The sequence below is a fragment of the Theropithecus gelada genome, chromosome 17 (assembly GCF_003255815.1).
Source record: "Theropithecus gelada isolate Dixy chromosome 17, Tgel_1.0, whole genome shotgun sequence".
Lineage (NCBI taxonomy): Eukaryota > Metazoa > Chordata > Mammalia > Primates > Cercopithecidae > Theropithecus > Theropithecus gelada.
This window is the reverse complement of record NC_037685.1, coordinates 82,579,603-82,606,476: the sequence shown is the minus strand read 5'-3', so window position 1 is coordinate 82,606,476 and position 26,874 is coordinate 82,579,603. Positions and strand designations below refer to the sequence as shown.

General features: G+C 37.6%; 1 protein-coding gene across 1 annotated transcript in view; it reads right to left on the bottom strand.

The window, feature by feature from the left end:
* The window catches only part of WDFY2 (WD repeat and FYVE domain containing 2), a 186,055-nt gene that overhangs the window by 72,904 nt on the left and 86,277 nt on the right, over positions 1-26,874 (bottom strand). Inside the window, exon 3 of the mRNA XM_025364419.1 lies at positions 21,893-21,966. Coding sequence (XP_025220204.1) covers positions 21,893-21,966 — 74 coding nt within the window. The remainder of the gene's footprint in view (positions 1-21,892; positions 21,967-26,874) is intronic.

The window sequence follows — 26,874 nt, the reverse complement described above, 5'->3', positions numbered from 1 at the left end:
TCTGGCTTAAAGATAGCAAAGGATGGTGGTTAAGAGCTTGGGCACTGGAACCAAATTGTCCAGTTTAAATCTGAGCTAAAACACATACTTGTTAAATGATCTTGACAAGTTGCTCAAGAGCTCTGTGCTTCACTTTCCTTCTGTGTACTAGCCTCATAAGACTGTATGAGACTGAGTTATTATAAAAAAGCATTTTAAAGCAGTGCCTGTCACATAGTAAGTACTCCATGAGAGTTAATTTTTAAAAAATGGATTAAGAAGCTTTTCTTTAAATCTTTTGGAAAACATTGAACAATTATAATTGAAGAATTCGAATTCAGGTTCTCAAGCTTTTCCCCATGTATACACAGAAACACATACAATTGGAATAGTAATACTGTTGATGATGTGATGTTAACTTAACACTATTACATGGGCATTTCTCATGTCACTACCTATTTTTTTGAAAAAATGAATTTTAATGGCTACATAATATCCCATTGGAAGGCAATAAAGGATTTTACCTAATTAGTCTTTAACTGTTACATTTCCTTTTTTTTTTTTTTTTTTTTTTTAGGCAGGATCTTGTTTTTTCACCCAGGCTGGAGTGCAGTGACGTGAACACAGTTCACTGCAGCCTCACAACCTCCCAAGCTCAAATATCATCCCACCTCAGCCTCCTGAGTAGCTGGGACTACATGCACGAGCCACTACACCTGGCTAATTTTTGTATTTTTTGTAGAGATGGCGTTTTGCCATGTTACCCAGGCTGGTCTCAAACTCCTGTGCTCCAGCAATCTGCCTGCCTCAACCTTCCCAAAGTGCTGGGATTATACGCGTTGAGTCACTGCATTTGGTCTGTTACATTTCTAAGACACCAATGTTTTATTACAAAAATAAGAATATCCTTATGAATAATCTTTGTGTATTTTTACGATTATTTTCTTTGGATGGTTTTCTAGAAATGAAATTATTGACACAAAGGAAAAACATTTCTAAAGCTCTGAATATTACCAATATTTTTTCTAAATAGTTTGTGCCAATTTATGTCCTTTCCATTAGTGTTCTAAAGTGCCTACTTTATTTAATTCTAGCTGATATGTATATTCTAAAACTACTACAACTTAGATAAAAATAGAATTAAAAAAATTTTAACACCTCAAAATGTTTACTGGCCCTTAGTATTTCCTCTTTCATTACTTTTCTATCTACAGGATTTTATTGTTTTTCTTATCTATTTGCATACGCCTGTCATGGACTGAGGATATTTTCCCTTTTCTGTCATATTCCACGTAACTATTTGTTGCTTTTAAAAAAAACTGTATTTAAGTAGATTCTCTTAATGCTGGAAAGTTCTGCATTTTATGTAGTTAAATATAATAATATTTTCATTTATGACTTCTATTCGTTTAAGCGTACAACATTCTTCTTGATAGATTGTTTATAAATGTCTAGTCAACTGACTTCTAGTTATTCTTTTTCTTTTTTAAGGCTTTACTTACATGTAATGCTGCTTCATGCTCCGGGAATTAATTTTGGTATAAGACAAGAGGTGAGAATTAAAATCGATCTTTTTCTTAAAAGCAAACCAGCTGCTCCAGCACCATTTGTTTAGTAACTTTTCCCATCCACACTGCCTTGTGGGCTTTACCATCTTTTATTTGCTTTCATTGAATTGAGTCTGTTTGGGAGTTCTCTAACCCTGTTTTATTCCTTTGCCAGAACCAAAATGATTTAATTACAGTAGATACAACTTATATGTTAATATAAAGGCTATGTGTCTCCTAATTTCTTAAAGAAAAATGTAGCTAGATGAACATAAATAATCTTTTTAATAGCAAAAAAGAAAAATCACATTAACAATTTTGATTGGAATTGAATTAAACCTTTAAATTCAGGAAGATTTGAGATTTAAAGGTCTTCTTTTATGTATAGTAATCAATTTTTATAATTTTCTTCAACTGTTTTACATATTCGTTGAAATTATTTCTATATTTATGTGATAGTAACTTCTGTGAATGGGATCATTTTTCTATTACTTGGTAAACTCTGAATTTAAAAAAAAAAAAAAAGGTAGATTGACAGGTGCTAACTTTGGACCAAAACTGAAAAACTGATTTCACAGCTCCCGGGAGGCTCACTACCAATCCATTTGAAATCTTGATATGTGGTAGTCAGAGTGAGTTGAACAATCTTAGATAGGGTACCTGGCTACATGGGACACTTACATTCCTAACTCCCAAGATTTAGAAGGAAAGGAAGAAGAGTTCTTTGATGTTTTAGAACAAACTACGGAAAGAGAAGAAAAGAGAAAAAGACTATTTAAGAAGACTAAGCTGCAACATTATTCGTAGCCAATGCTTTGGGCTGGGGGTGGAAAAAAGAATAAAAATGGAGAAAACTAATAATATAAGCTTGTTTGTACATTTGTCAATGCCTTTTCCACTCCTCTTTGTCTCTCTAAATTCCTATGAAAACCAAGCCTGGCAGAATAAGTCAATTGGATGGTAATATTACTGTATTTGGGCAACCCTGTATTTTTTTTTTAAAAGGTTCTAGCATGCCCTGTTGTTAAAGAATGTACAAGGCAAGGCCCATGCCTATGTACACACATGCCATTCACAACGCTCTTGTGGCATTTTTCTCAAGAACAGTCCTTATTTTCTATTAGGTTATAAAAATACACCTGCCAAACAGATACCATGTCTCTTGTTTGATAACAGAGGTCACCTTATCTGAATCAAGTTGTTATTCAGCTTTCTGTCAGTCTAAGTAAGAGGCCAAGAGGCAGGACTTTATTTTTTTCTTTAAATGAAAGGTACAATTTTGTTTTCTGGTCATCCTTTGGTTCTTCCTGCACATCACAAGTTCTCAGTGATGTCTTCAATCTTTCTGTGAAAAGCAGGAAGAAATGGAAAGGAGGCTACGGGGTCTACAAGTGCTGCGGCTTCTGGTTCCATCCACAGAAGTGGGCATGGCAGGGCACAGTAAGGCCTAGATGCAATGCTATGGTTTAAATGTTTGTGTCCCTCCCAAAATTCATGTGTTGAAACTTAACTGCCAATATGATATTATTGAGAGGTGCAACTTTTAAGAGGTTATTAAATAGGATTAGGGACCTTATTTTAAAATTTCAAGGGAACATTCACCCCTTTTGTCCCTTCCATCAATTCTGCCATGTGAGGACAGTGTTCGCCCCCTCCAGAGGACACAGCCTTCAAGTGCTATCTTGGAAGCAGAGCCCGGGCCCTTACCAGAGAGCAAAGTTGCCAGTGCCTTGATCTTAGAATTCCCAGCCTCCAGAACAGTGAGAAATAAATTTATGTTGTCTACAAATTACTCACCTTTAGTTGTTTTATTATAGCAGAAGGAACAGACTAAGACATGCAGGAAGAAATTTAAAGTATCTGTACCCCACACAAAGATACTTTCAATTTCATGTACATGTTAAGGCAGCAGCCCCTACCCTGGGCCAAGTACTTTTACTGGTCAGTTTTTGTTCCCCCTCCCCACCCCACCACCACCCTTGTGTCTCTTTTCCTTTCTTTTTAAAAGTAATGTTCAGCCATTGCAAAATATAAAAACTTTTAAACAGGTGGACATAGTGGCTCACGGCTGTAATCCCAGCACTTCGGGAGGCTGAGGCTTGATGACTTGAGTTCAAGGTCAGCTTAGGCAACACAGTGAGACCTCTGTTTCTTAAAAAAAATAAAAAATAAATAAAGAACTTTTGAACAGCAAAAAATTTAATTAGAAAGCAGTAAGCTTGGTTCTTTCGCTGTTACCATGGTCACCCTGACTTTTCATGCTGTATCTTCACTGGTAAAGGAATACTATACAGTTCTAAGCACTGCCCACCTGCTCACCCATTAAGTACATTTCAGTGAAATAGATCCTCAAGAATTACAATAATACAACCATAGTACCTTACACATTAAAAAAAATTCAATTGTGAGTTTCCTTATTTGAAACTTTGCCAATGATCTCTCATTTCTTAAAATATAATACTACTTTAGGAATAGAAATATCTAAAATTCAGTTATTTGCTACTGATTCTTTGTCATGTTTGTTGCACATCAGAGATAAAAACTGATGTAACACTTGATAGATCCAATTTTTTGAAGAAAACTAAATGGTAGTTACATTTCCCATGTAGATTTTTCTCTCCTTCCAGAAAAATACACTTCAAACCATCCAGGGAGGTCATCTAAAAAAATAAACAGGAATTCTTAACTTGGCCCAAATGTGATAAAAAATGAAGGAAAGAATAATGTCATTGGTTTAACTACCCAGCAGAAGTGTCATACGAAATTACATGGCTTTGAAGTAATATTATTTGTGTGCCTATGTGAAGCCGTTACTGAAGAGAAGAGATATATACATAAAAATTTTCATGAACACAGAGGTACTATGTTTCTGGTTGAGGATAAAGGTGTTTTCTTTCTACATCTGCCTCCATAAAAGAGAAGTTGGTTTAAAGGCGAAATCTAGTTGGGAAGCCTGATATTAGTAAACTTCTCATTTGCATTTCCATATAAAATTTATTTCTATATCTGCTTTAGACATGCCCAGGATAAAAAAAAAAGAAATGCCCAGGATATTGTCCAATATATTTAGTGTCTCGATTATTAATTGAAATGAGGGTGACTGATTTTTTTTTTACTGTGGTAAAAACCCTGTAACATTAAAAATGATCTTAATCATTTTTAAGTGTATACTTTAGATATGTTAAGTATATTCACATTGTTGTACAACCAAATTCTGCCACTTTTTCATTTTGTGGAACAAACTCTATATCCATTAAACACTAATTCTTCTTCTCCTCTACCCCCAGTCTGTGGTAACCACCTTTCTATTCTTTCTATTTCTATAATTTTAACTACTTTTGATACTTCATATGAGTGAAATTAGAGAGTATTTGTCCTTTTGTGACTGGCTTATTTCACTTAGTATAATGTCCTTGAGGTTCATCACTTTATAGTATGTGACAGGATTTCCTATTTTTTAAAGGCTGCATAATATCCCATTGTATGTATATACCACATTTTTCTTTCTCCATTCATCTGCTGATAGACACTTGGGTTGTTTTAACCTCTTGGCTATTGTGAATAATGCTGCAAGAAACATGAGTGTGCAAACATCTCTTCAAAATCTTGCTTTCAATTCTTTGGGGTATATACCCAAAAGTGGGATTGCTAGAATATGGTAATTTTGTTTGTTTGTTTTTGAGATGGAGTTTAGCTCTTGTTGCCCAGGGTGGAATGCAATGGCATGATCTCGATCTCGGCTCACTGCAACCTCTGCATCCCAGGGTCAAGCGATTCTCCTGCCTCAGCCACCTGAGTAGCTGGGATTACAGGCATTTGCCACCATACCCAGCTAAGTAATTCTATTTTTTTTTTTTTTTTTTGAGACGGAGTCTCGCTCTGTTCCCCTGGCTGGAGTGCAGTGGCGCGATCTCGGCTCACTGCAAGCTCCGCCTCCCGGGTTCCTGCCATTCTCCTGCCTCAGCCTCCCAAGTAGCTGGGACTACAGGCGCCCGCCACTGCGCCCGGCTAATTTTTTTGTATTTTTAGTAGAGACGGGGTTTCACCGTGGTCTCGAACTCCTGACCTTGTGATCTGCCCGCCTCGGCCTCCCAAAGTGCTGGGATTACAGGCGTGAGCCACCGCGCCCGGCCAGTAATTCTATTTTTAACATTTCAAAAAACCTCTATGCATAAGACAGTGATTGATTTAACTTCAGTATTAGAAAAGTATTACTACCTTTAAAACTGCCTTTTTAAAAATTATATAGCTTCAAGATTAACAGTCTCCTTTTTGCCTCGACTACCAAGAAGTTCAGAATCAAAACCAAGTCTTAACCATAAAAACTGTGCTGGTCCTTATAATCTCCATACTTGTGTTACTGTAGGTTTTACTTGGCTCCTTTGGTTGCAAGGACCTCAGACGACTAGAAAAGAGGATTTACTGTAAAAAGACAGAAAGTATAATGGGAAAGGTACTAGCCAATGAAGCTGTACTAGTTATCCTCTGTATCTCGCAGGCTCAGGGCCTCTCCCTGGTATCTCTGCTTTTTTCTGTAAGTGCAATAATCTGTTCATATTATCCCTTCTCAATCAACTGTTCTCTTCTGATAAGTCAGTTTCTGTTCTTTCATAACTGGAGTTTGCACATGGCCATCACAAAGCACAGAGGATTTTTAGGGTACTTAAGACTACTCTGTACAATACTACAATGGTAGACACAAGTCATTACACAGTTGTCCAAACCCATAGGATGTACATCACCAAGAGTGAACCCTACTTGTAACCTATGGACTGTGTGCTGTAATGAGGCATTAATGATGTAGGTTCATCAGTTGTAACAAACACATCACTCTGGTAGGGGATGTTGATGATGAGGAAGGCTATGCATGTGTGTTGAAGGGGGTGTGTGGGAAGTCTCTGAACCTTCTCAATTTGCTGTGAACCTAAAACTGCTCTTTAAAAAAAAAAAAACCCATAAACTGTCAAATCCCATAAGAATGGCTCTACGAAAGACCCTTAAGATACTTAATGCCTCTTTCTTATGGCTATCTCCACACTTAAACAACCAGTGGCCTAGAACTTGTACCCTTTGGTTGTCTTTTTGTTTAAATGAGCAGTTCTCAAACTTTTGGGTCTTAGGTTCCCTTTACTCTTAAACTACTAAGGGGTCTGATGAGCTTTTATTTATGTGGGTGGTACTGATTAAAATATATCATGTTCCAAATTAAAATGGAAAAAATTTTTAAATATTAATTCATTAAAATAACAATAGCAAATGTATTACATGTTACTATAAATAACAATCTATAAAAAACAACTATTTTTTACAAAACAAAAAATTTAGTAACAAGAGTGGCACTGTTTTCCATTTTAGCAAATCTCATTAATGTGTAGCTTAACTGAAGACAGATTCCCATCCTGCTTCTGCATACAGTTTGGACATTTCTTAGAAAATGAGAGTGAAAAGGGGAAATAATAGTATTGTTATGAAAATAGCTTTCATCTCACAGATCACAGTTTGAAAACTACAGGTTTCAGTGACTGACTTGATGTTAGGCTTTGCTTAATCTTCATTTCAGATTCTGCAAATGTGCCTACGGAGTTCAAAGATTATTCTTGTTTATTTATAATTATGAAAAGAGGTTTCGCTGGCTACCAAACAATGGGACATTGTTTCACCCAGGAACCCAGAGAGTAAGTGCCTTTTTCCCCTCTGGTCAAATGCCTATGAGCCTAATCTTTTCTGACCACATGTATTTTAAAAAGTCGGGGGAAGGGATGCTTCAAATGCAAATCCCCCACCCAGGCTCCGAACTCCATAAGGAAATTCCATGTCACATTTCTAAGACAGGCATATGCCACACTACATGGAAGCATCAGAAACAAGAAAACTAAAGATAACTGGGGTTTGTGCAACCACAGCAGCTGCTTGCCTCTCCAGATTCCAAATATCACCTACAAAGAGACAAACTCAGGTTTACAAATTCTTCCTATAAATTCTTCCTCAAATTCAGGTTTACACATATAAAACACAAAACAAAGCAATTTCAAGGTTTCTCCACATATGAACTGTTTAATTGTCTGGCTGCTGCCCCTCTAGTCTGCCTGGATGCTTCACGGTTTACCTGTCATCATCTTTTCTCACCGATGGTAACATGTTTTTGTGCCCTCCCACCCCCAGTCCCCCAACACTGACTACAAGTAAGCAGATGCAGTTGGCTTCTCAATAATATCCCTCCCAAGAGGATGGAAGGGAGAAGGTAAAAGAGAAAAGACACACAGGTTTGGATGTAACCACTTTCAAGACCACCTCTGGCCAATTTCACAATCTTAAGGACAGATGATCTTGGAAGCTATTCAGTGAATGGGGAATATCCTGCTCATGGCCAAACTCTGAAGCCAGACACTGATGTATCACACAAAGGAAGCTACTAGCTAAAGAATTCAGTGCCTCCCTTCAGTGAAAGAGGGTATTGGATATTTTAAATAACATTTATACACAATAAAAATTATGCTGTAATATTAAACAGCAAATGATATGAAATCAGTTTAGTCTAGTTGCTGATATTTATTTTTAAAAAGAAAAAACAGCTCAAAACTTTTGAGAAAATTATTCTGAACCAAAAGGTTGCCTGCTGAAATTGAAAACTGCTTACACCTAACATCATAATATTTAGCCTAATGGTTAAGAGGCTGATAATTACTGTTTCTCTACTCAGGAAAGCTGCTGGTGAAAGAAGTCTGGATCTTTGGTTGTTAAGTTTTGGATTTTGTGGAGTTTCAGAGTTTGTAAGGGGTCTTAGAGATTACCTAGCACGATGACTCATTTTTTAGATAAGGAAACGAAAGTCTAGAGATACTAAGGAGAAAGTCTAGACATATTAAGGAAAAAGTCTCAGGGTCAGAGGCTTACCTGGTTGCAGGTTGCATAGCCCACACTTAAAATGTGGGTCTGTCTCTTGATTTTTTATCCACTGATCCTTTGACTCACACAAACCTCAAAGAGCCCCCTCAAAATGACATTAAAACTCAGGAGAGTATTTCATTGAATCTCTATGAGCAAAGAAAAAAATTACAGTGCAAATTCTGAAGTCACTACACTCTTTAGAAAATCCAGGTGACAATGCATTATAACAAACACAAAAGAAAAATAAGCAGAAAGCACCACACACCACTAATGCCTCCATCATGAGCCCTGTTACCCAAGTCTGACACCTGGAAGCAGGACCAAATGGTTGGCCAAGGACACCGGCTAATCAGAACAGATGCTAGCTGCAGACAGCAGCAACTGTGTACTGACTGAACACAAGCTTGGTTGGTAGTTATTTTTGCCAACTACCCCTTCTCCCCACTCAATTTCTCCTACACATTTAGTCATCAGATCCTTACATCCTTCTTGAATCCAAGCCCCTTCCAATGCATTTCCAAGTAAACTTTTATCTTTGATAATGACCTGCATATCCCCATTTCCTAGCCTTTGATCTAGTGTCTCATTTCCTCAATCTTCATCATTTTTCAAACCTATCCTTCCGAATGGTCTGCTTTCATATAATCACCTCAGGCAGGATGGAGCTTTCTGTTCTGAATTTCAAGAGACTCTGTAGCTCTTTTAGACTATTGATCACAATCTGCATTAAATGAAAACTATCAATGATCAGATCATTTGATCTTTCTTTATAGAGTTTAAGGAATGGAGTTCTGGTTTTCCTAACATGTCTCCCCAACGTGTCCAGCATTGTTCTTAATATACAATATATAAGAGGTATTCAATAAATATTAAAAATAAAGAAATAATACTCCTTTTTTTTTTTTTTTTTTTTAAATCAAGTCAGGATTTTCGCTGTACTACTACTATAGACACTCCCGCTGTGGGGCTTGTGTACTGACTGTTACTCTACCTGAAACACTCTTCCCAAGACAAATGATGGACTCAGTCCTCCACCCTTCAAGGCTTCTGGCTCAGATGCTATCTTCTTAATGAAGCCTAACCTACTGGCATCTATTCCCTCTACCTTACGCTCACATTCCCAATCCCCCTTACTCTGTTCTATTTTTCCCCAAAGCATGTATCACTTCTATGACCTTCTAACATATATAAATTATAATGTTATTTATACAGCAATTACTAAATGCAACAAAAACAAGAGGAAGGGTTTTTCAGTAGGGGAAAGTATATTTTGATGTATCTCAAGTACCTAGAACACTGCCTGGCACATAGTAGGTGTCCAATACGTATTTTAAAAATGGAATAAAAGTGTTATGTTAAGTGTTATATTAATTTACATAGTAGCTCTCTATTAACATACTTTTAAAATATATGAAAATATTAATACATAACATACTATAAAAATAATTTAGCATAATTTTTTCAGTGATGGTTATATATATTGTTAGATATATATAAGTGTGACATTGTTGGTGTTTTCATTTAGATAGGCCATCAAAGAAAGATTCAACAGTTTGCTCATCAATAGTAGGCTTGGAAGTAGGAACTAGATTTCTCAATTGGGGGTTCAGTGTTACCCACAGTAATTTTGAATGAAAATATGTGCAATTACCAGACATTCAAATAATAAAAGAAAAAAAAGAGAGCCTAATTACTAACCTATTACTTTTCCTAATCAATACTGAAAAATAGAACAGTACACACTTTTGACTCAAATCTCAGTATATCTCAAATCTCAGAACCAATGCTTTACTTCTTAGATTAATAGAAAACACAATAATGTGTTGCTTTTTCAAGCTGTTTATAACCATGGTCTCCATACTAAAATGTTATAATTATCTCTTTTTCTATATTTAACTTCATATATTTTCAGTCCTGAACATTATTCAAACAAAAATATACATTTGGCAAGTAATGAACACCAAAAGAAAGCCAATATTACATGTAAAACCCAATCTTATTTGTCAAAAATGGCACACACAAGAAACCAGTTTAAAAACGATGAGTTTTTAAACATTATTGTTAAACCTGAGGTGGCAAAGAATTGTGTGAAAAATACTACTCTTTAACTTCAGATAAAATTAACCTTACCTAAAAGTAAATTAAAGTTCACCTACTGCTGAAATGAATATAATTTCTGCCATGAAAACAGTAATTACCACTTTCTGAGGGCTTACTGAGTGCCAAGATCTTTAAGTTACCTCATGTAATTCTCACAGCAATCCCATGAGGCACAGATCACCCTCAATCAACAATGAGTAAACTGAGGAGTATGTGAAGTTAACCAACTTGTTCACGATTATCAAGCTAGAAGATGGAAGAGCTGGAATACAGATACAGACCTTTATGGGAGCAAAGTTCGTACCTCAACCACCACCACATCTGCCCTTGCTATATGAAGGTAAGGTATGTTAACAATCATTTCTCCCACAAACTCTGAGAAAGCTCTACCTGATAAAGGGAGGGAAGAGAATAAAACAATTGCTTCCCTATCAGAGTGCTGGGAAGAAAGGGCTTCTGTAAGAATGACTAGATCATCGGAATGAAGGTGAAAGGAGAACGAACTTCTGGATGGAAACACAAAGGAAACTGGTTTGGCTTTTATTCATTCAAAAAATACTGCCATTCCAATTTGCGCAGGGCTCTCTACTGGGTATTGGAAATGCCAATGCATATGTTTCCTGCCTCCAAGTTGCTCTGGCTACTGGAGATAAAGAAAATAAGTTAATTAAGTGTTATTTACTAGACATGTTTAGGGACTACATTGATCCTTGAAACACGGATTTGAATTGCACAGATCTACTTATACATGGATTTTCTTCCACCTCTGCCACCCCTGAGACCAACCCCTCTTCTTCCTCAGCAGCCTACTCAACGTCAATAGGATGAGGATGAAGGCCTTTATGATGATTCACTTCCATCTAATGAAAACATACTTCTTCTTCCTTATGATTTTCTTAGTCACATTTTCTTTTCTTCAGCTTACTTTATTGTAAGACTAGATTTCTCAATTGGGGGTTTAGTGAATTGAATAAAAGTGTTATTTTAAGTGTTATATTAATTTACATAGTAGCTCTCTATTAATATACTTTTAAAATATATGAAAATATTAATACATAATATACTATAAAATAATTAAGTATAATTTTTTCAGTGATGGTTATATATATTTATATATATGTGTGACATTATTAGTGTTTTCATTTAGATCGGTTATGTAACATATTGTATATGTTATATCCAATAAATATAACATACAAAGTATGTGTTACTCGACTATTTACCCTATCAGTAAGGCTTCCAGTCAACAGTAGGCTATTAGTAGTTAAGTTTCTGGGCAATCAAAAGTTATACTCAAATTCTCAACTGGACGGGGAGGTGGGGTCAGTGCCCCTAACCCCCGCATCATTCAAAGGTCAACTGTATATATATCTTACTTAATACAAAATTATATAAATGAAATGTACATGTAATCTAATGATACATAAATACTAAAGTAGAAATTTGAACTGAGGGCTGTGAGAATTCTTACAAAGAGTCTTTCAACCCTGCCCTGTAGTAAGACAGGCTTCTCGTAAGAATGGGTTTGGAGCTTAAAGCTAATTCTTGAAGGTAGGAGAGAAGCTCCATAGGGGCAGCAGGAGTTCAGTGAAGGAGAACATCTATTTTTGGTAGAGGACTGCATGTACACAGGCATGGATGTCTGATTCAAAAAGTTTGATGTTTGGTTGGAAAGCTGTGACAGGTGAGATTGACCAAGTGGTGAGAATGATGGGCTTGGAGCTTCATTTTTCTAAAAGTGGTTGAGAGTCTATACACTGGGGAATGTGTATAGAACTTTGGATATCTGATGGCAGAGCAGCTGGAGGAACCTAGAGACAACAGGCAGTTTGACCAATATAAGGCTTATTGCAACAATCCAAGTAAACCTGCAAGAGATGGAAATTTCAAAAGTACTCTTGGGAACAGACAAAGAAGGCCAGAGTCTGGAGACAGGTCTGAGCTAAGTCAGCAGGCCATGGGCACTGATACCGTAAGGTTAAAGGGAAAATGCAGGTCTTATTTCTGGTTGGGGTTACTCATTGATGTCATTTACTGAAGGAAGAGAGAAGAGCATATTGCGGGGGAAACAGAATTATTTCTATTTAGAATATGCTAAACTGGAATGCAGTCTCGGTCTATGGGCCACAGCCTTGAGAACTGTAGGTATAGGATAATTAAACCACAGATGTAGATCACCAAAAAAAAAAGAGTAAGCAGCAGGAGGGCAGAACCTTCGGGAGCCTCACATCAAAGGCTCTGACTGAGAAAGAACCAACAGAAAAATCTGGAGGTAACTCAGGGTTTACTACACTTAAAAAAAAAACCACACACACACCAAATACTCAACCATGATATGACTCAATCCACTGGAAGGCATCTTTTTGGCTCCTTTCTTTTCCTACCCATAACAATAGCTCTGGGCTGAAGAAGCTACCCTAATGTTTCACTTCTCTCCAATCCAGGAAACAAGCTGCACTTGCATAATTGCTGCAGATGGAAAAGCTCTTCTGTTCTTTATGCCAATATGGTTAGAAGTCTTTTTGCAACTATGTAATTTGTTCCAATGAGCTTAAGGTCTAATACTAATGGTTGTCTTCCTATACTAAATGAATACATATTTATAAAAATGTAAAACATTCACTGGTAACTGAGAGAAGAGCTATTCCTCCACCTGTAATGAGGTGAAGCTGCAGGAAAGTGAGGTGTAATGCCTGCATTCAAAGCTTAGTACAGGAGGAGCAGTAAATACACAGGGAAGGGCACACATCTTGGAAAGAAAAACTACTCAGGTTTCCACCAGCCTGGATCACTGTAGCATCCAACTACAGCTAAGCAAAGACATACAAGTCCAGCATTTAACCCCAGCACTAAACCCCAGAGACTAGGACATACCTAATACCACTTCCCTCTCTGCTAATGTAAGCATCAAGGCAGCAAGGGGGAAGGCTTTTGCCAAGACTGCCTGAGATCACACAGTAGGTGGAGCAACACCAGGTAACAGCAGTTCCGCAACCACAGGGGCTATAAAAGAATGACTGCTTCCTTCATGCATTTTGGCTCTTGTGAGTTCTCAAGCTTTACAGCAAAAGAATAAATGTCAGATGGTTCCCTGGAAGATATATTTCATGAGTCTGCTGTTGTCAAGGTACTCTTGAGAGGAATGCCTTCAAAGGTGAGTAACAGTAAAATGCCACACACCAGTCCATCTGGGCTTGAAACCTTGCAATACAAAATGACAGTGACATGGGAACCATGGTTCACCTCTAGTTTGTATAAAAGATGAACTCAAAGTAAAAATCAGCAAAATCTTTGTGTATACAGAGAATATTCTCAAATGTGTAGATGGAAATGGTTAAGAAAAGAATTTTGATACCAAAAGAATTTTTAAATCATTGATTTTAAAAGTTGTAGGACCACAGATGGCTCTCTGGACATTGGTCTATAAAATCCAAATTCCTAAAACAATAGAAAGCAATTTAACCCTTAATGGCTTGCAATTTTTCCTTCTTCCATACTCTCAATCCACGAAAACAAGGGAGTCACTTGTGATGACAAATTTGCTCCATCTTCTCCAGTCATCCATTCAGAGCATCTCGAGTACTCTCTACATCTCTCCAAGCCCAACCCGTTTTCTTGAGGATGATGAAGATCAAAATGGCAACAACTTGGGTAGGAAACTCCTTTGCAGAAAAAAGGGTGTCCATATCAGACGACAGTACATGTCTTGCAAATCACTGGTAAATTCCTGTGATGCAACAGCAAAGACTAAAGATGGGGCCAGAAATAAGTTGAATCGTCCTAAGGAATATGCCATAACTAAGACATTTCTACCCCTTGGAACTGGCCCACTAAATGCTCATGACACAGACTTTAACCAAGGCTTCCTAGTTACTGCACATGGAGGATGCTGCCACTGATGATGATAATGACACTGACAGGAGCTAATATTTACAGAGCATTTGATACATACAGGGACTGTTCTAAGAGCTTTCCATGTATATATCAGACAGTCCTGATAACAACCCTATAAAATAGGTACAACTATTATTCCCATTTTACAGATAAGGAAACCGAGACACAGAGAGTAAAGCAACTTGCCCAATGTGACACAACTTGAGGGGGGTAGAGGCAGTCTGATACCAGGGCTTGTGCTCTGAACCTCTATATAATATCAAGTCCATAAACTATATTCACTCACTTACTCGATCATTAATTCAGTCTATAAATATTTACAGAGTACTTAGAAATTCATGAACATTGTACTGGGTGCCAGATTGTAACTCAGTCAAGTAAACACAGTCCCTGCCTTGTGGAGTTTATGCTGAATATATGCCATTAATAAAATAATTACATCAGTTATTATTCCAGGAGAGATAGATTATTTAGATATAAGGTTCCTAGGACAAAGGTAAAGTAACTTGGAACATAATACCCTCATCAGTTCCCAGCCATTGCCTTTCTGAAGTGTAGATGTGCTGTGTTGATGTGGCCAAGATAACTTCTGTAGATACTATATAAATTATTTCAATCCACCACTCACTCTACTGAATCTCTTCAGTACCTAACTCAAAATGCAGAGCAATCTGGGTGCTCCTACGGGTATTCACACTACAGAATTAGTCTAAAAGTTGGTTCAAGAAGGCCTTTCAAAATTCACAACTGCAATGGAAGTGCAACAAAATTAATCTCAGGTCAAAAAATGCTCTTGGTATCTGCATTCAAGACTGCTTGACCAAGTTTTTAGATAACATGTAGGTGCTGAGCAAAAGATGACAGGGCTACACGTACAATGACATAACTGAGGGAGAAGGTGAGTGTTTGAGAGATCTTGGATCCACACAAATACCAAGGGCACAGTAAGTCCTACAATACAGCAAGAGTTTTCTTTGATAAAACCACCTTCAGCAAATGGTATTAAATGAATAAATAGTAAGCAACCGGAATGTCAACACTCTAAGACTATTTTCCTGCTAAGCATAGCTCCACACCTATAGTATTAAAATTAGCACATATTTTCATATATTATATATGTAATATATATGTTTAAATTCATTGTAACTTAGCACAAGCTCAGAAGAAAATGCCTACTTAACACTGTGTAAAATGAACTCCTCACATTAGGAAGTCCAGTGACTCAGAAGGATAAAATGACTCAGAAATGCTGGTCTTCTATGGTAGAAACCATGGCATAATGACAGAATCACAAGCTAGTGTAAATAACGGCAGGGTTATGTAACAGTTTAAAAGGAGGAGGCCCCATAGATTCCATGCGCACATTTCTCTGGACACAGAGCTTCCTGAAATTTTCTTCAAATTCACCTTCTATGTCTTCTTTATTAGGATATTATTCATAAATGGTATCACACTAGAAATCCTGGAAAACAGAAAATTTCAGAAGCTTTCTCCTGTAAGTACAAAACTTGGAATGCATCATGATGACTGATGAGTGAGAGTCTACTATTACACTGCTGTTTTGAAGCTGATTAAGGTGTACAGTAACTTGCTTGGGTACAGCTGAAGTGCTTTATTCAGGGGCCATTTGTCATTGCTGTAGAACATGACCTTACCATTTGGGTTCAGTTCCCCAAAGGCTCATTATAATTCATGGGAATAAACAACTCATCCAAAACTCCTTGTTAGATTAAATGTGAAATTCCTGCCCCCAACCCAACACATATTTTTTAACAGTGGCTGGATGCACAGAATAACACAAGCTCCCTCCTAATTCCCTAGTGAATACCCTAAGGTAATTCCTTGCAGCTGGGCTGTCCTACTTGTATGAAGAAATTGGCCTGGTATAATATAAATAAAATTTGTCTAGGGCTCAGGGAAGTCCTAGCTCTGCCACCATTATCCTGACATGGGGCCTATTCAAGATATCACTTAATCTAGAGGAGAGTGGCATTAGCTGCAGAAGATCCTTTCAATTATATTTTCCTACCTCCCACAAGAGGATTTTGAATCATCTTTTTTTTAATATCCTTGGATACTTCTTCCTGAAGACATCATGTCTCACATTGAGAAAACTGTTTCCAAATCAACTGCTCTAACACTGTTAGAGAAACACAGTAGATACAACATTACCAGATGTACTGAGTTAAACAGTATCCTCTCAAAATTCATGTCCACCCAGAACCTCAGAATGTGACCTTATTTGGGAAACAGGGTCTTTGCAGATGTAACTAAGACAGGATCATACTGGATTGGGGGAGACCTAAATCCAATGACTGGTGGCTTTATAAGAAGGTCACGTGGAGCTGGGCACAGTGGCTCACACCTGTAATCCAGCTACTTGGGAGGCTGAGGTGGGAGGATCCCATGAGCGTAGGAATTCAAGACTAGCCCAGGCAACACAGTGAGAAGTGATCTATGAAAAAAGTCAAAACATTAGCCAGGTATGGTGGTGAACATCTGTAGTCTCAGCTACTTGGAAGGCAGAGGCAGGAGGATCACATGAGCCCAGGTCTTTGAGGCTGTAGTGAGCTATGATCATGCTGCAGCACTCCAGCCTGGGCAACAAAGCAAAACCCCCTTCCTAAAACAAACAAATAAACATCCGTGAAATGAGCCAAGCATGGTGGTGCACACTTATAGTCCCATCTACTCCAGAGGCTGAGGTGGGAAGATTACTTGAGTCCAGGAGCTCAAGTCTGCAGTGAGCTATGATTGCACCACTGCTCTTCGGTGTGGGCAACAGAGCGAGACTCCATGTTTTGTTTTGTTTTTAAAGGAGTCCATGTGAAGACATAGACACACAGAAAGGAAGGCAATGTGAAGATGCAGGCAAGGACTGGAGAGACACATTCACAAGCCAAGCAATGCCAAGGATTACTAGCAAGCACCAGAAGCTAGGAAAAAGCAAGGAAGAATGCTCTACAGCTTTCAGAAGGAGCATGGCCCCCCTGACACCCTGATTTCAGGCTTCCAGGCTCCAGAATCGTGAGAGAAAAACTGCTGTTTGAAGCTACCCAATCTGTGGTACTGTGATGGCAGCCCCAGGAAACTAACATACCAGGTAACCCACATGAACTAACAGTAATGTACACCGTAAGAGTATAATAATCACAATCACAAGAACTACCAAAACAACAATAAATCCATACACAGTCAATGTCAGTTAGTTTTAGACAATAATCACTATTCTGAATGCTAACCATTTATAGATCAATCTTCTCATCCCAATCAAACTTCCCATAACACATACATGAGATTCATCTTCAGAGAATCGAGATTTTACCATTTTAAGGCCTTTTTCAAAAAATCTTCAATGACCATGCATTTATCTTAGCAAGATATATATATATACATATCTCCACCCTATACTATCCTATAGCAATTATTCAGTAGGGTTGGTGAAAATTAGTTTAATGGAAATGCTTTACTTCTGTGTTGACATTTACTCATCAGTCATTTATCCCCTTTAAATATGGTATGAAGTCTTGGAGTGGGATGGGGAGAATCTTCCATGTTACGGATCCACTACCTTTACGTTACATAATGCTTACTACTCATCTTGAATCAAGGCTTTCACGTTATCCCATTAATCCTCTTACCAAATTGGTTTATTTCTCTCCAAACATGTTTGGTCCTTTGGTACCTCCATGGTTTGGGCGTTTTTTTTCCCCCCCACTCCATTAATTTTGTCTGAAATACCTTACTTTCCTATCTTTAGCTAATCCAATCCTAGCCAGTCTTCTAAATCCAGTTCATATCCAGGGAGCCGTCCTAGACCATTATCTCCCATTGTCTTCTGACCTCACTGCTTTGCCAACATCACACTCACTGGTGTACCGGTACTTCTGCTATTATGTTTACTCTGTGTTACTTATTTCATGATTTCATTTTTCATAAAAATGAAAAATGTCTCCCTAACTGAATTATAAAGTGTCTGAGACCAGAAGCCACACTATGTTAGAATTGAGCATAACCTTTTGTACAGAGCTGATACTTAAATATTTGTTAGTTGGCTAGAATACATGTGACATAAAAATGGACAGTTTAAAGTGCCACTTCAGCATGAATAGCAGTTAGCACAATCTGACTAACTTCTCTCAATATTAAAACAGAAGACATTTCTGAAGAAGGTCAAGACAAATTAAACTATTGGCATAAATTTTTCCCCTACAGAAGGTCATTCTATTTTGAAAAACATTTTGAATGGTAATAATACTGTACAAATAAACTATCTTCAGAATTTAAGCAATTGCTTATTACAATCAGCTATATTAAATAATAATAGCGTTTGTACTTCAGTCAATAAACTAACAAATTATTCATTGAGTTCTCAATTTGTACAAGGAGCCACAATAAGATCTACCAGAGGAGAGATGAATAAAAGACCAGCCAACTCTTCAACACCTAACAGTTTAACGGAAGAGACAGACTTAAACATTGTGTGAAGCAAAAGTTAAATACGCAATACAACATAGCTAACCCACTGAGTACCGTGTGTGACTCATTTCAATTGGTAGGGCTCAGGAACCATCTGCCAAAAATAAAAATACAAACAAAAAGATAACACTTGAATGAGGTGGGGAAGATAATTACCACTTTGTAGACCAAGATGGCAAAGCAGGATTCTGGGCTATATGCAGAAAGAGCAAAAGGTATAGGTAGGAAAATTTACTCTCACCCCATATCTTTACCTTCTCTCAGCAGATGACCTTGCCTGCTAACTCCCAGGAAAAAATAAAAGGCATTCCTCTCCTATATCGCAAAACTGAATGACATTTCTCTCTCCTTTCCTGCTCTCTCAACTGTCCCCATTCTTTCCCACAGCTAACTTTTCCAAACTGTTCAGGACCCTCTTGCTGCTTGTCTCCTGCCAGATCTTGCTCCAGCACTCATGCTCTCTCTCCTGCTCTTTGTGGCCACATTTTTGAAAGAATGGTCTCTATGTCTTATCTGTACTTCATCTCTAATTCGCTATTCAGCTGCCTAAGTTTAACTGTCTCTTATATCTTATACAATGTGTTCTTTTTATTCAGTAAAATAAAGTGAAATAATGATGTTACTTTCTGATTTTACACTTTCTTAGTTTTAAAATAAGTTAACCACTATTTCTTCTTAAAATTTATTGGCTATAACCAGGAAACAGAATATATACTCTCTGATTAGGATTTCTCATGTCTAAAAAGTAAATTATTAAAACAGCTGAGACTAAGTATTTTCAGTAAAGAGCCTGTTACTGTATTGATCAATGAGAATTCTGAACCTTAAACATGCTGTTCTCTCAGTGTATCTTTCCCTAAGTCAGAACTCTTTCTAATTCTGTAGATGAGAAGAGGTAGGGTGTGCAATTCATCTTCCTCAACAATACAAAGGAAGTACTTTTAAGGAAATTATTTCATATAAGCCAGGGTCTTCAATCTTTTTCAGAAGATTGGAGTAAGTTAAGGTTTGATATCTCAGCCCTATACTGACATACTTGGAAAGATGGACCCTGACTGATGCTCTGCTTCCCTGGCAGTTTCATTTACTAAAAGAATAATGGCTAAGATGGTTTCTCCTCTTATATACAATAAATAGCTAGAATTCTCCATAACTTACTTTGCTCATCTTTCTTGCCTTCAAAGCCAAATTAATCAGTATCCATTAAGCACCTACACTAACCTCAAAAGTGCAACAAACCACTCCTATGTTAAATAAACCTAAGTTTTTCCATGGACAGTAAGCGTTAACGCAAACTATCCTATAACTGTTGGGTAATGGAGGGATCTCTGTTCATCTTCTCATATTTCCTTTGTAATGAACACTTCAAAAGTCCATTGAAAAATCTAATGATCTGCCTTTATCTTTTAAAAATAAATTTATCTCATACACTCCCCTCCCTTTAAAAACAGCTCTCCTCAAAGTAGACAATTTTGTATCATAAACTTCTATCTACCTAAGAAACAGAGTTTACAGATCTATCAAATGTATTAGATATTACAGAAATTTCATAAATACTTGTCACTAGGCTGACTTATATTTAACAATATTGTTAATAGTCCCAGAAAGGGCACCAAGCAAATGTTTTGACTAGAGATCAAATAGAAAACTTCAGGTCCACTAACATTTGTAGGGGCTGGGGCAGGATTACAAATGGAGGCCCACACTCCATGTTTACATATTTAAAAGTTACAAGTCCAGTTGAACTATTAAATAAAATATGGTCTCATCCTCCAGTCTTGACAAATACACCCTCCAACAGCTGGAGGTACAGGTTCAAACTCAAAGTTCTTAGTCTCCTTGAAGTTCCATGCCATATTGTGGTGACACAGGGGGCCAGCCCACCCCCTTCTCTTTCCATTCCCAGTTTTGTCAAGACTTTGAGGGGCCTTGCACTCAAGTGTGGACATCCTGTCTACTGCAAACTGCTACCTCTTTGCCACCTCTCGGGCCTAAGAGCATATTCACTAGTTTTATCTTCCTAAGGACACATTTAGGAAAAATGTCAGTGAAGAGTCTGGAAGCAGGTTCTGAGCAGTTTGGGGCAGGAAAATCCAGGGTCTTGGTAGGGGGAGGATGGAGTGGGAGAGAGGGAGGATGGAATGGGAAGAGGGAGGACTTGGGCTGATCACATATATCCCCCTGAGCCCTCAGATTCTTCACCCTATGGGGAAGTGTGAGCAGAGCAGAGCCTTCTAATTCATAGGTTCTGAAGCAGAGTTTCTCTCGCCCAGGACTAAAGGCAACACTGGATAATTTACCAAATGGAGAATTTACCAAATCAGTCTTGTTATTAGTTAATATACTAGTTGAAATTTAATATGTAGAAAGATTAAGTAGGTAAATAAAAGTTAAAATTCCAATCTTTAATCACTTCAGTTCCCCAAACATCTGCAATCAAAGGGTCTAATATTTATGTGGATCTATCTACAGACTAAACCTAGATTCTGTGCTTTTTTTCACAATTTCATATAAATTTACAGCATTCTATTCAGATGCTAGAGGGAGCTGGAAAAAACAAGAAGCAGAAGGAACAAAGAAAGAACACAGAGTATCAAAGACAAGATCAGACATGCAGACATAAGGGAAAGCATTTTCTTCCTGTTCTGTTGCTTATGTGGCAAAGTTTAAGGCACCATGATTAACCATCTGATTAAAGCCACTAGCATCACAGCTTGCTCTCACTAACGCAGATTCATGGAGTTTACTCACTGGCCTCCAATTGCCCCCATCCTAGCCACTCTGACAGGGTAGGTCAAGCTGAACCTTGTCAGCATTTAAGTGGATACTGATGATAGCTCTCCCTACATTAGAATCTCTTACCTCACCATAATTTGCTACGCTACAACTTTTATGCTACTTAGCAAGAAAATTATTCTGTTAACTTGAAAAAACTAATAAATACATACACATACTCCACAGGAAGGGAAGTATTTCAACTGGAAATCTTATTTATGTGTACTTACTGAGATTGTACCATTGTCTAGACCTATGGACAGTCTTCTTGTTTCCGGGTTAAAAGACATGCATGAACATGGAGCTGAAAGAAATGAACATGTTGATGAAATTAACAAAACCATGATTCTCATCGATTCAGGAGTGCCTAACTAGCTAAAAGTGTGGGGTTGTATTTTCCCCACTATCTCCTGGAAAACATTTCATTTAACACCCACTCACCAAAAAATAAAAACAGTAATTTTACAGCTACCCCATAGTTGTTCAGTTATCCTTTTAATGAATATAACAAATAAGATATTCTCAAACTGGGCAAGTTCCAAGGGGCTTGGTCTTGGCTGGGTCTGTCAGTATGGAGTCTAAATTTGCTTGACTAGATTAACAATACTTTGTGCTGTGTAAGATTTCTGTTACCACTCTCTCTGTACCACTCCAATTCCATCTTAAACAGAAATAACCTATCCTTTCTGAACTAGACAAACAAAAGAAAGATCTTATTATACCTCCACCCTCCCCACCCACATACAGACACATACACACATGAGTATAGAAGTCTATTTTTTGATTCAGAATTGATTTGGGGCGTGTGAATTAACAGGAGTTTTTTGCTGTTGGCCTTTGGGGGTGTGCTGGAGTCTGCTGATTGAAAATGACTAAGAAGGATTTGTCTCAATCTAAAAAAGAACCAACTCATCATAGGGCTAGGCACTGTAGGAAAGAAACCAGGTGAGTCAGTAAACCCAGGCCTGGACTGGGTCTCCCTGTTCCGCAGGACTGACTGCCTGAGTACACCTGAGCCTAAGTAAATTAAGTATGCTTGGAAGCCACATATGGTCAACAAGTGCTTACCAAACAGTCGGCTCCCAGGCCCCTGCCTTCTCTACCTATGCTTGCTCCTAACTGCTCCCACTAAATAGGGGGTCTTTTGACAATTCACCCAATACTGAAATATTTAATAGTTGTTCTGAAGAGCCCAGCACAGTTTTTATATGTCTCCCTTCATATTCACAGAAGCCATGTAGATCATGAACTACCTATTATCATAATCACAATCAGCATCAAGTATTTTTTATTCCTACTTTTCACAGTTATGATTAGATGTTTTACCCAAGGTCACACAGGAAACAGTTGGAGAAGGTTCAAAGACATCATTCAAACATACAGTTCCATTTTCAAACAACCTACTTAGATTATTTTTAAACGAAAAAAGAACTTCAAGTTCTACTGACAGTCACTTCATAAACATATCACTTGTAACATATTTTTCATTCTCTATAAAACGACCCTGAATAAAACAACAAAAAGATCTTCTAAAGTGCATATTTACTTTTTTCTAATTTTCTATGATATATTCAGAAAATAAAAACATACTAAAAAGAACTTCCCCCTAAAACTTCCACCAGTACAACAGACTATCTTCTTTCTACTTAGCTACAAAATAAAACCAGATTCCCAAGAGCACACTGCGGAAAACAGCATTCAAATGATATTTAATGCACTGCCCTAAGAAAGTCAGTTTTATTGCCCTTGATTTGTAAACTATGTTGGCACAATTTCTATACAACACTAAGATGCCAGGCCTCATAATCCCATAACATGTGTGCAGAATTAAAATCAAATCATCTCATGGAAAATTAACATGTTAGCTGAAAAAAAATCTAAAGAAAAAATACACTGGGATTACAACTGTGTAAAGTACATACGCACATAAGCACAGGATACAGGGAAAGACTATTCTTGTGTTCAAATGACAAGATTATTTCTATAACACTGTCTTTACTCTTATTTTCCCATTCCTGTTAAAATGAATTTTAAATATCTCACAATTTATGAAGATGTAAGTATGATCATATGAAGCAAAACTCAACTGCAACCCCAAGGGGCTAGTGACTAGCCAGGAATAACCTTATCATTTAGCTGCCCACTTGACCATCCAAAAGTATTTCCTGTGTGATTTCCTCCAAAGTCCATATCCAGTTATGCTATAATTAGAAAACCCACTGAACTTTGAATGTGATTTAAAATACTTCTTTACAACACTGCACAGGCTACTCTTAAATCTTCATTGCCATTCCCTTATTCCTTGTTTTTTCCCCAATTTCCTATGTTTCTTGTTATTCTTTCGAGAAAAATTTATAATCTTTACTATGTTCAAGGCAAGTCCTACAATGATATATAAGGTATTATTGCTGCCATCAAGGAATTAAAAGAATTTATAGATTGTGAAACCAATGGTATATAGGAACGGTAAGACAATTTCACCCTATTTGTTCAAATCATTTTATGCATAGTAAGAAACACCACCATATTTCAAAGCAAAGAACTGTTCCTATAATAAATGAATTAAGCAAAGTTTCAGAATACAAAGTTAATGCACACAAATCAGTAATTCTGCTATACACCAACAGTGACCAAGCTGAGAATCAAATCAAGAACTCAACTCCTTTTACAGTAGCTGTAGAAAAATACAATAAAATACTTGGGATTCCTAACCTAGGAGGTGAAAGACCTCTACAAAGAAAACTACAAACACTGCTGAAAGAAATCACAGACGACACAAACAAATGGAAACACATCCCATGCTCATGGATGGGTAAAACCAATATTGTGAAAATGACCATATTGCCAAAAGCAATCTACAAATTCAATGCAATTCCCATCAAAATAGCACCATCATTCTTCACAGAACTAGAAAAAACAATCCTAAAACATATGTGGAACCAAAAAAGAGCCCACATAGCCAAAGCAAGACTAAGCAAAAAGAACAAATCTGGAAGAATCACATTACCTGACTTCAAACTATATATAAGGCCATAGTCACCAAAACAGCATGGTACTGGTATAAAAACAGGCACACAGATGAATAGAACAGAAAAGAGAACCCAGAAATAAACCCAAATCCTCACAGCCAACTGATCTTTGACAAAGCAAACAAAAACATAAAATGGGAAAGGACACCCTATTCAACAAATGGTGCTGGGATAGTTGGCATGCAACATGTAGAAGAATGAAACTGGACCCCCATCTCTCACCTTACACAAAAATCAACTCAAGATGAACCAAAGCCTTCAATCTAAGACCTGAAACCATAAAAATTCTAGAAGATAACACTGGAAAACCTGTCTAGGCATTGGCTTAGGCAAAGACTTCATGACCAAGAACCCAAAAGCAAATGCAGGCTGGCTGCAGAGGCTCACGCCTGTAATCGCAGCACTTTGGGAGGCTGAGATGGACGGATCACTTGAGGTCAGGAGATTGAGACCAGCCTGGCTAACATGGCGAAACCCCATCTCTACTGAAAATACAAAAATTAGGTGGGTGTGGTGGTGCACACCTGTAGTTCTAGCTACTCGGGAGGCTGCAGCACGAGAATCGCTTGAACCCAGGAGGCAGAAGTTGCAGTGAGCCGAGATGGCACCACTGCACTCCAGCCTGGGCAACAGAGCAAGACCTTGTCTCAAAAAAAAAAAAAAAAAAAAAAAAGCAAATCCGATAAAAACAAAGATAAATAGATAAGATTTAATTAAACTAAAAAATCTTCTGCCTAGCAAAAGAAACAATCAGCAGAGTAAACAGACAACCCAAAGAGTGGGAAAAAAAATCTTAGCAATTTATACATCCAACAAAGGACTAATATCCAGAATCTACAAAGAACTCAAACAAATTAGCAAGAAAAAAAACAATTCCATCAAAAAGTGGGCTAAGGACATGAATAGACAATTCTCAAAAGATATAAAAATGGCCAAAAAACATGAAAAAATGCTCAACATCACTAATGATTAAGGAAATGCAAATCAAAACTGTAATGCAGTACCACCTTATTCCTGCAATAATGGCCATAATCAAAATTCAAAATATAAGAGATGTTGGCATGGATGGGGTGAAAAGGGAACACCTCTGCGCTGCTGGTGGAAATGTAAACTAGTACAACCACTATGGAACACAGTGTGGAGATTCCTTAAAGAACTAGAAGTAGAACTACCATTTGATCCAGAGATCCCACTACTAGATATCTACCCAGGCAAAAAGAAGTCATTATACGAAAAAGATACTCACACACGCATGTTTATAGCAGCACAATTCACAACTGCAAAAACATGGAACCAGACCAAATGCCCACCAATCAACAAGTGGATAAAGAAATTGTGATGAACCATGGAATATTACTCAGCCATAAAAAGTAACAAAATAATGCCATTCATAGCACCCTAGATGGAATTGGAGACCATTATTCTAACTGAAGTAATTCAGGAATGGAAAAGCAAACATCACATGTTCTCACTCATAAGTGGGAGCTAAACTATGAGGATGCAAAGGCATAAGAATAATACAGTGGACTTTGGGGACTCGAGGAAAGGGCGGGAGTGGGGTGAGGAATAAAAGACTACAGGTTGGGTAGAGGGTACGCTCGTCGGGTGATAGGTGCATCAAAATCTCAGAAATCACCAGTAAAGAACTTATTCATGTAACCAAGAACCACCTGTTCCCCAAAAACCTACAGAAATAATAATAATAATAAAAGACTGCTTCTACAAATGAGCATAAACAAAAGAAATCTGAGCAGAAATCTTACTGTTCTACAACCCATATGCCTGAACCCAAGATGTTCTAGATAGGGGAGTGTCAGAGTTTGAGAGCATTAGCTCCCAGGCACATCCAAAGGCATAATCACCACTTCAAAGAGGCATTTTGGGAAAACACCAGGCAAACCTCTGTGTGTGTGTGTGTGTGTGTGTGTGTGTGCGCGCGCGCACATGTGCACGCAGCAGGTGAGACGTACAACACTCCTCAAACCATTTTCCAACTGTGACACTCCCACAGGAACAGGCCTTGGATTGACCCCAGTAGGTCCAAAGAAGCAGAGAGCAGATTCAAAAGAATATTGATGCCCATATTTGTTGTTACAATAAAGTCTTCCTTTTCTTTTATGAATTAGAAAGGTAAACAGATTGACACACAGATTCTTCTAACTTCAACTCACCAGAAATTAACA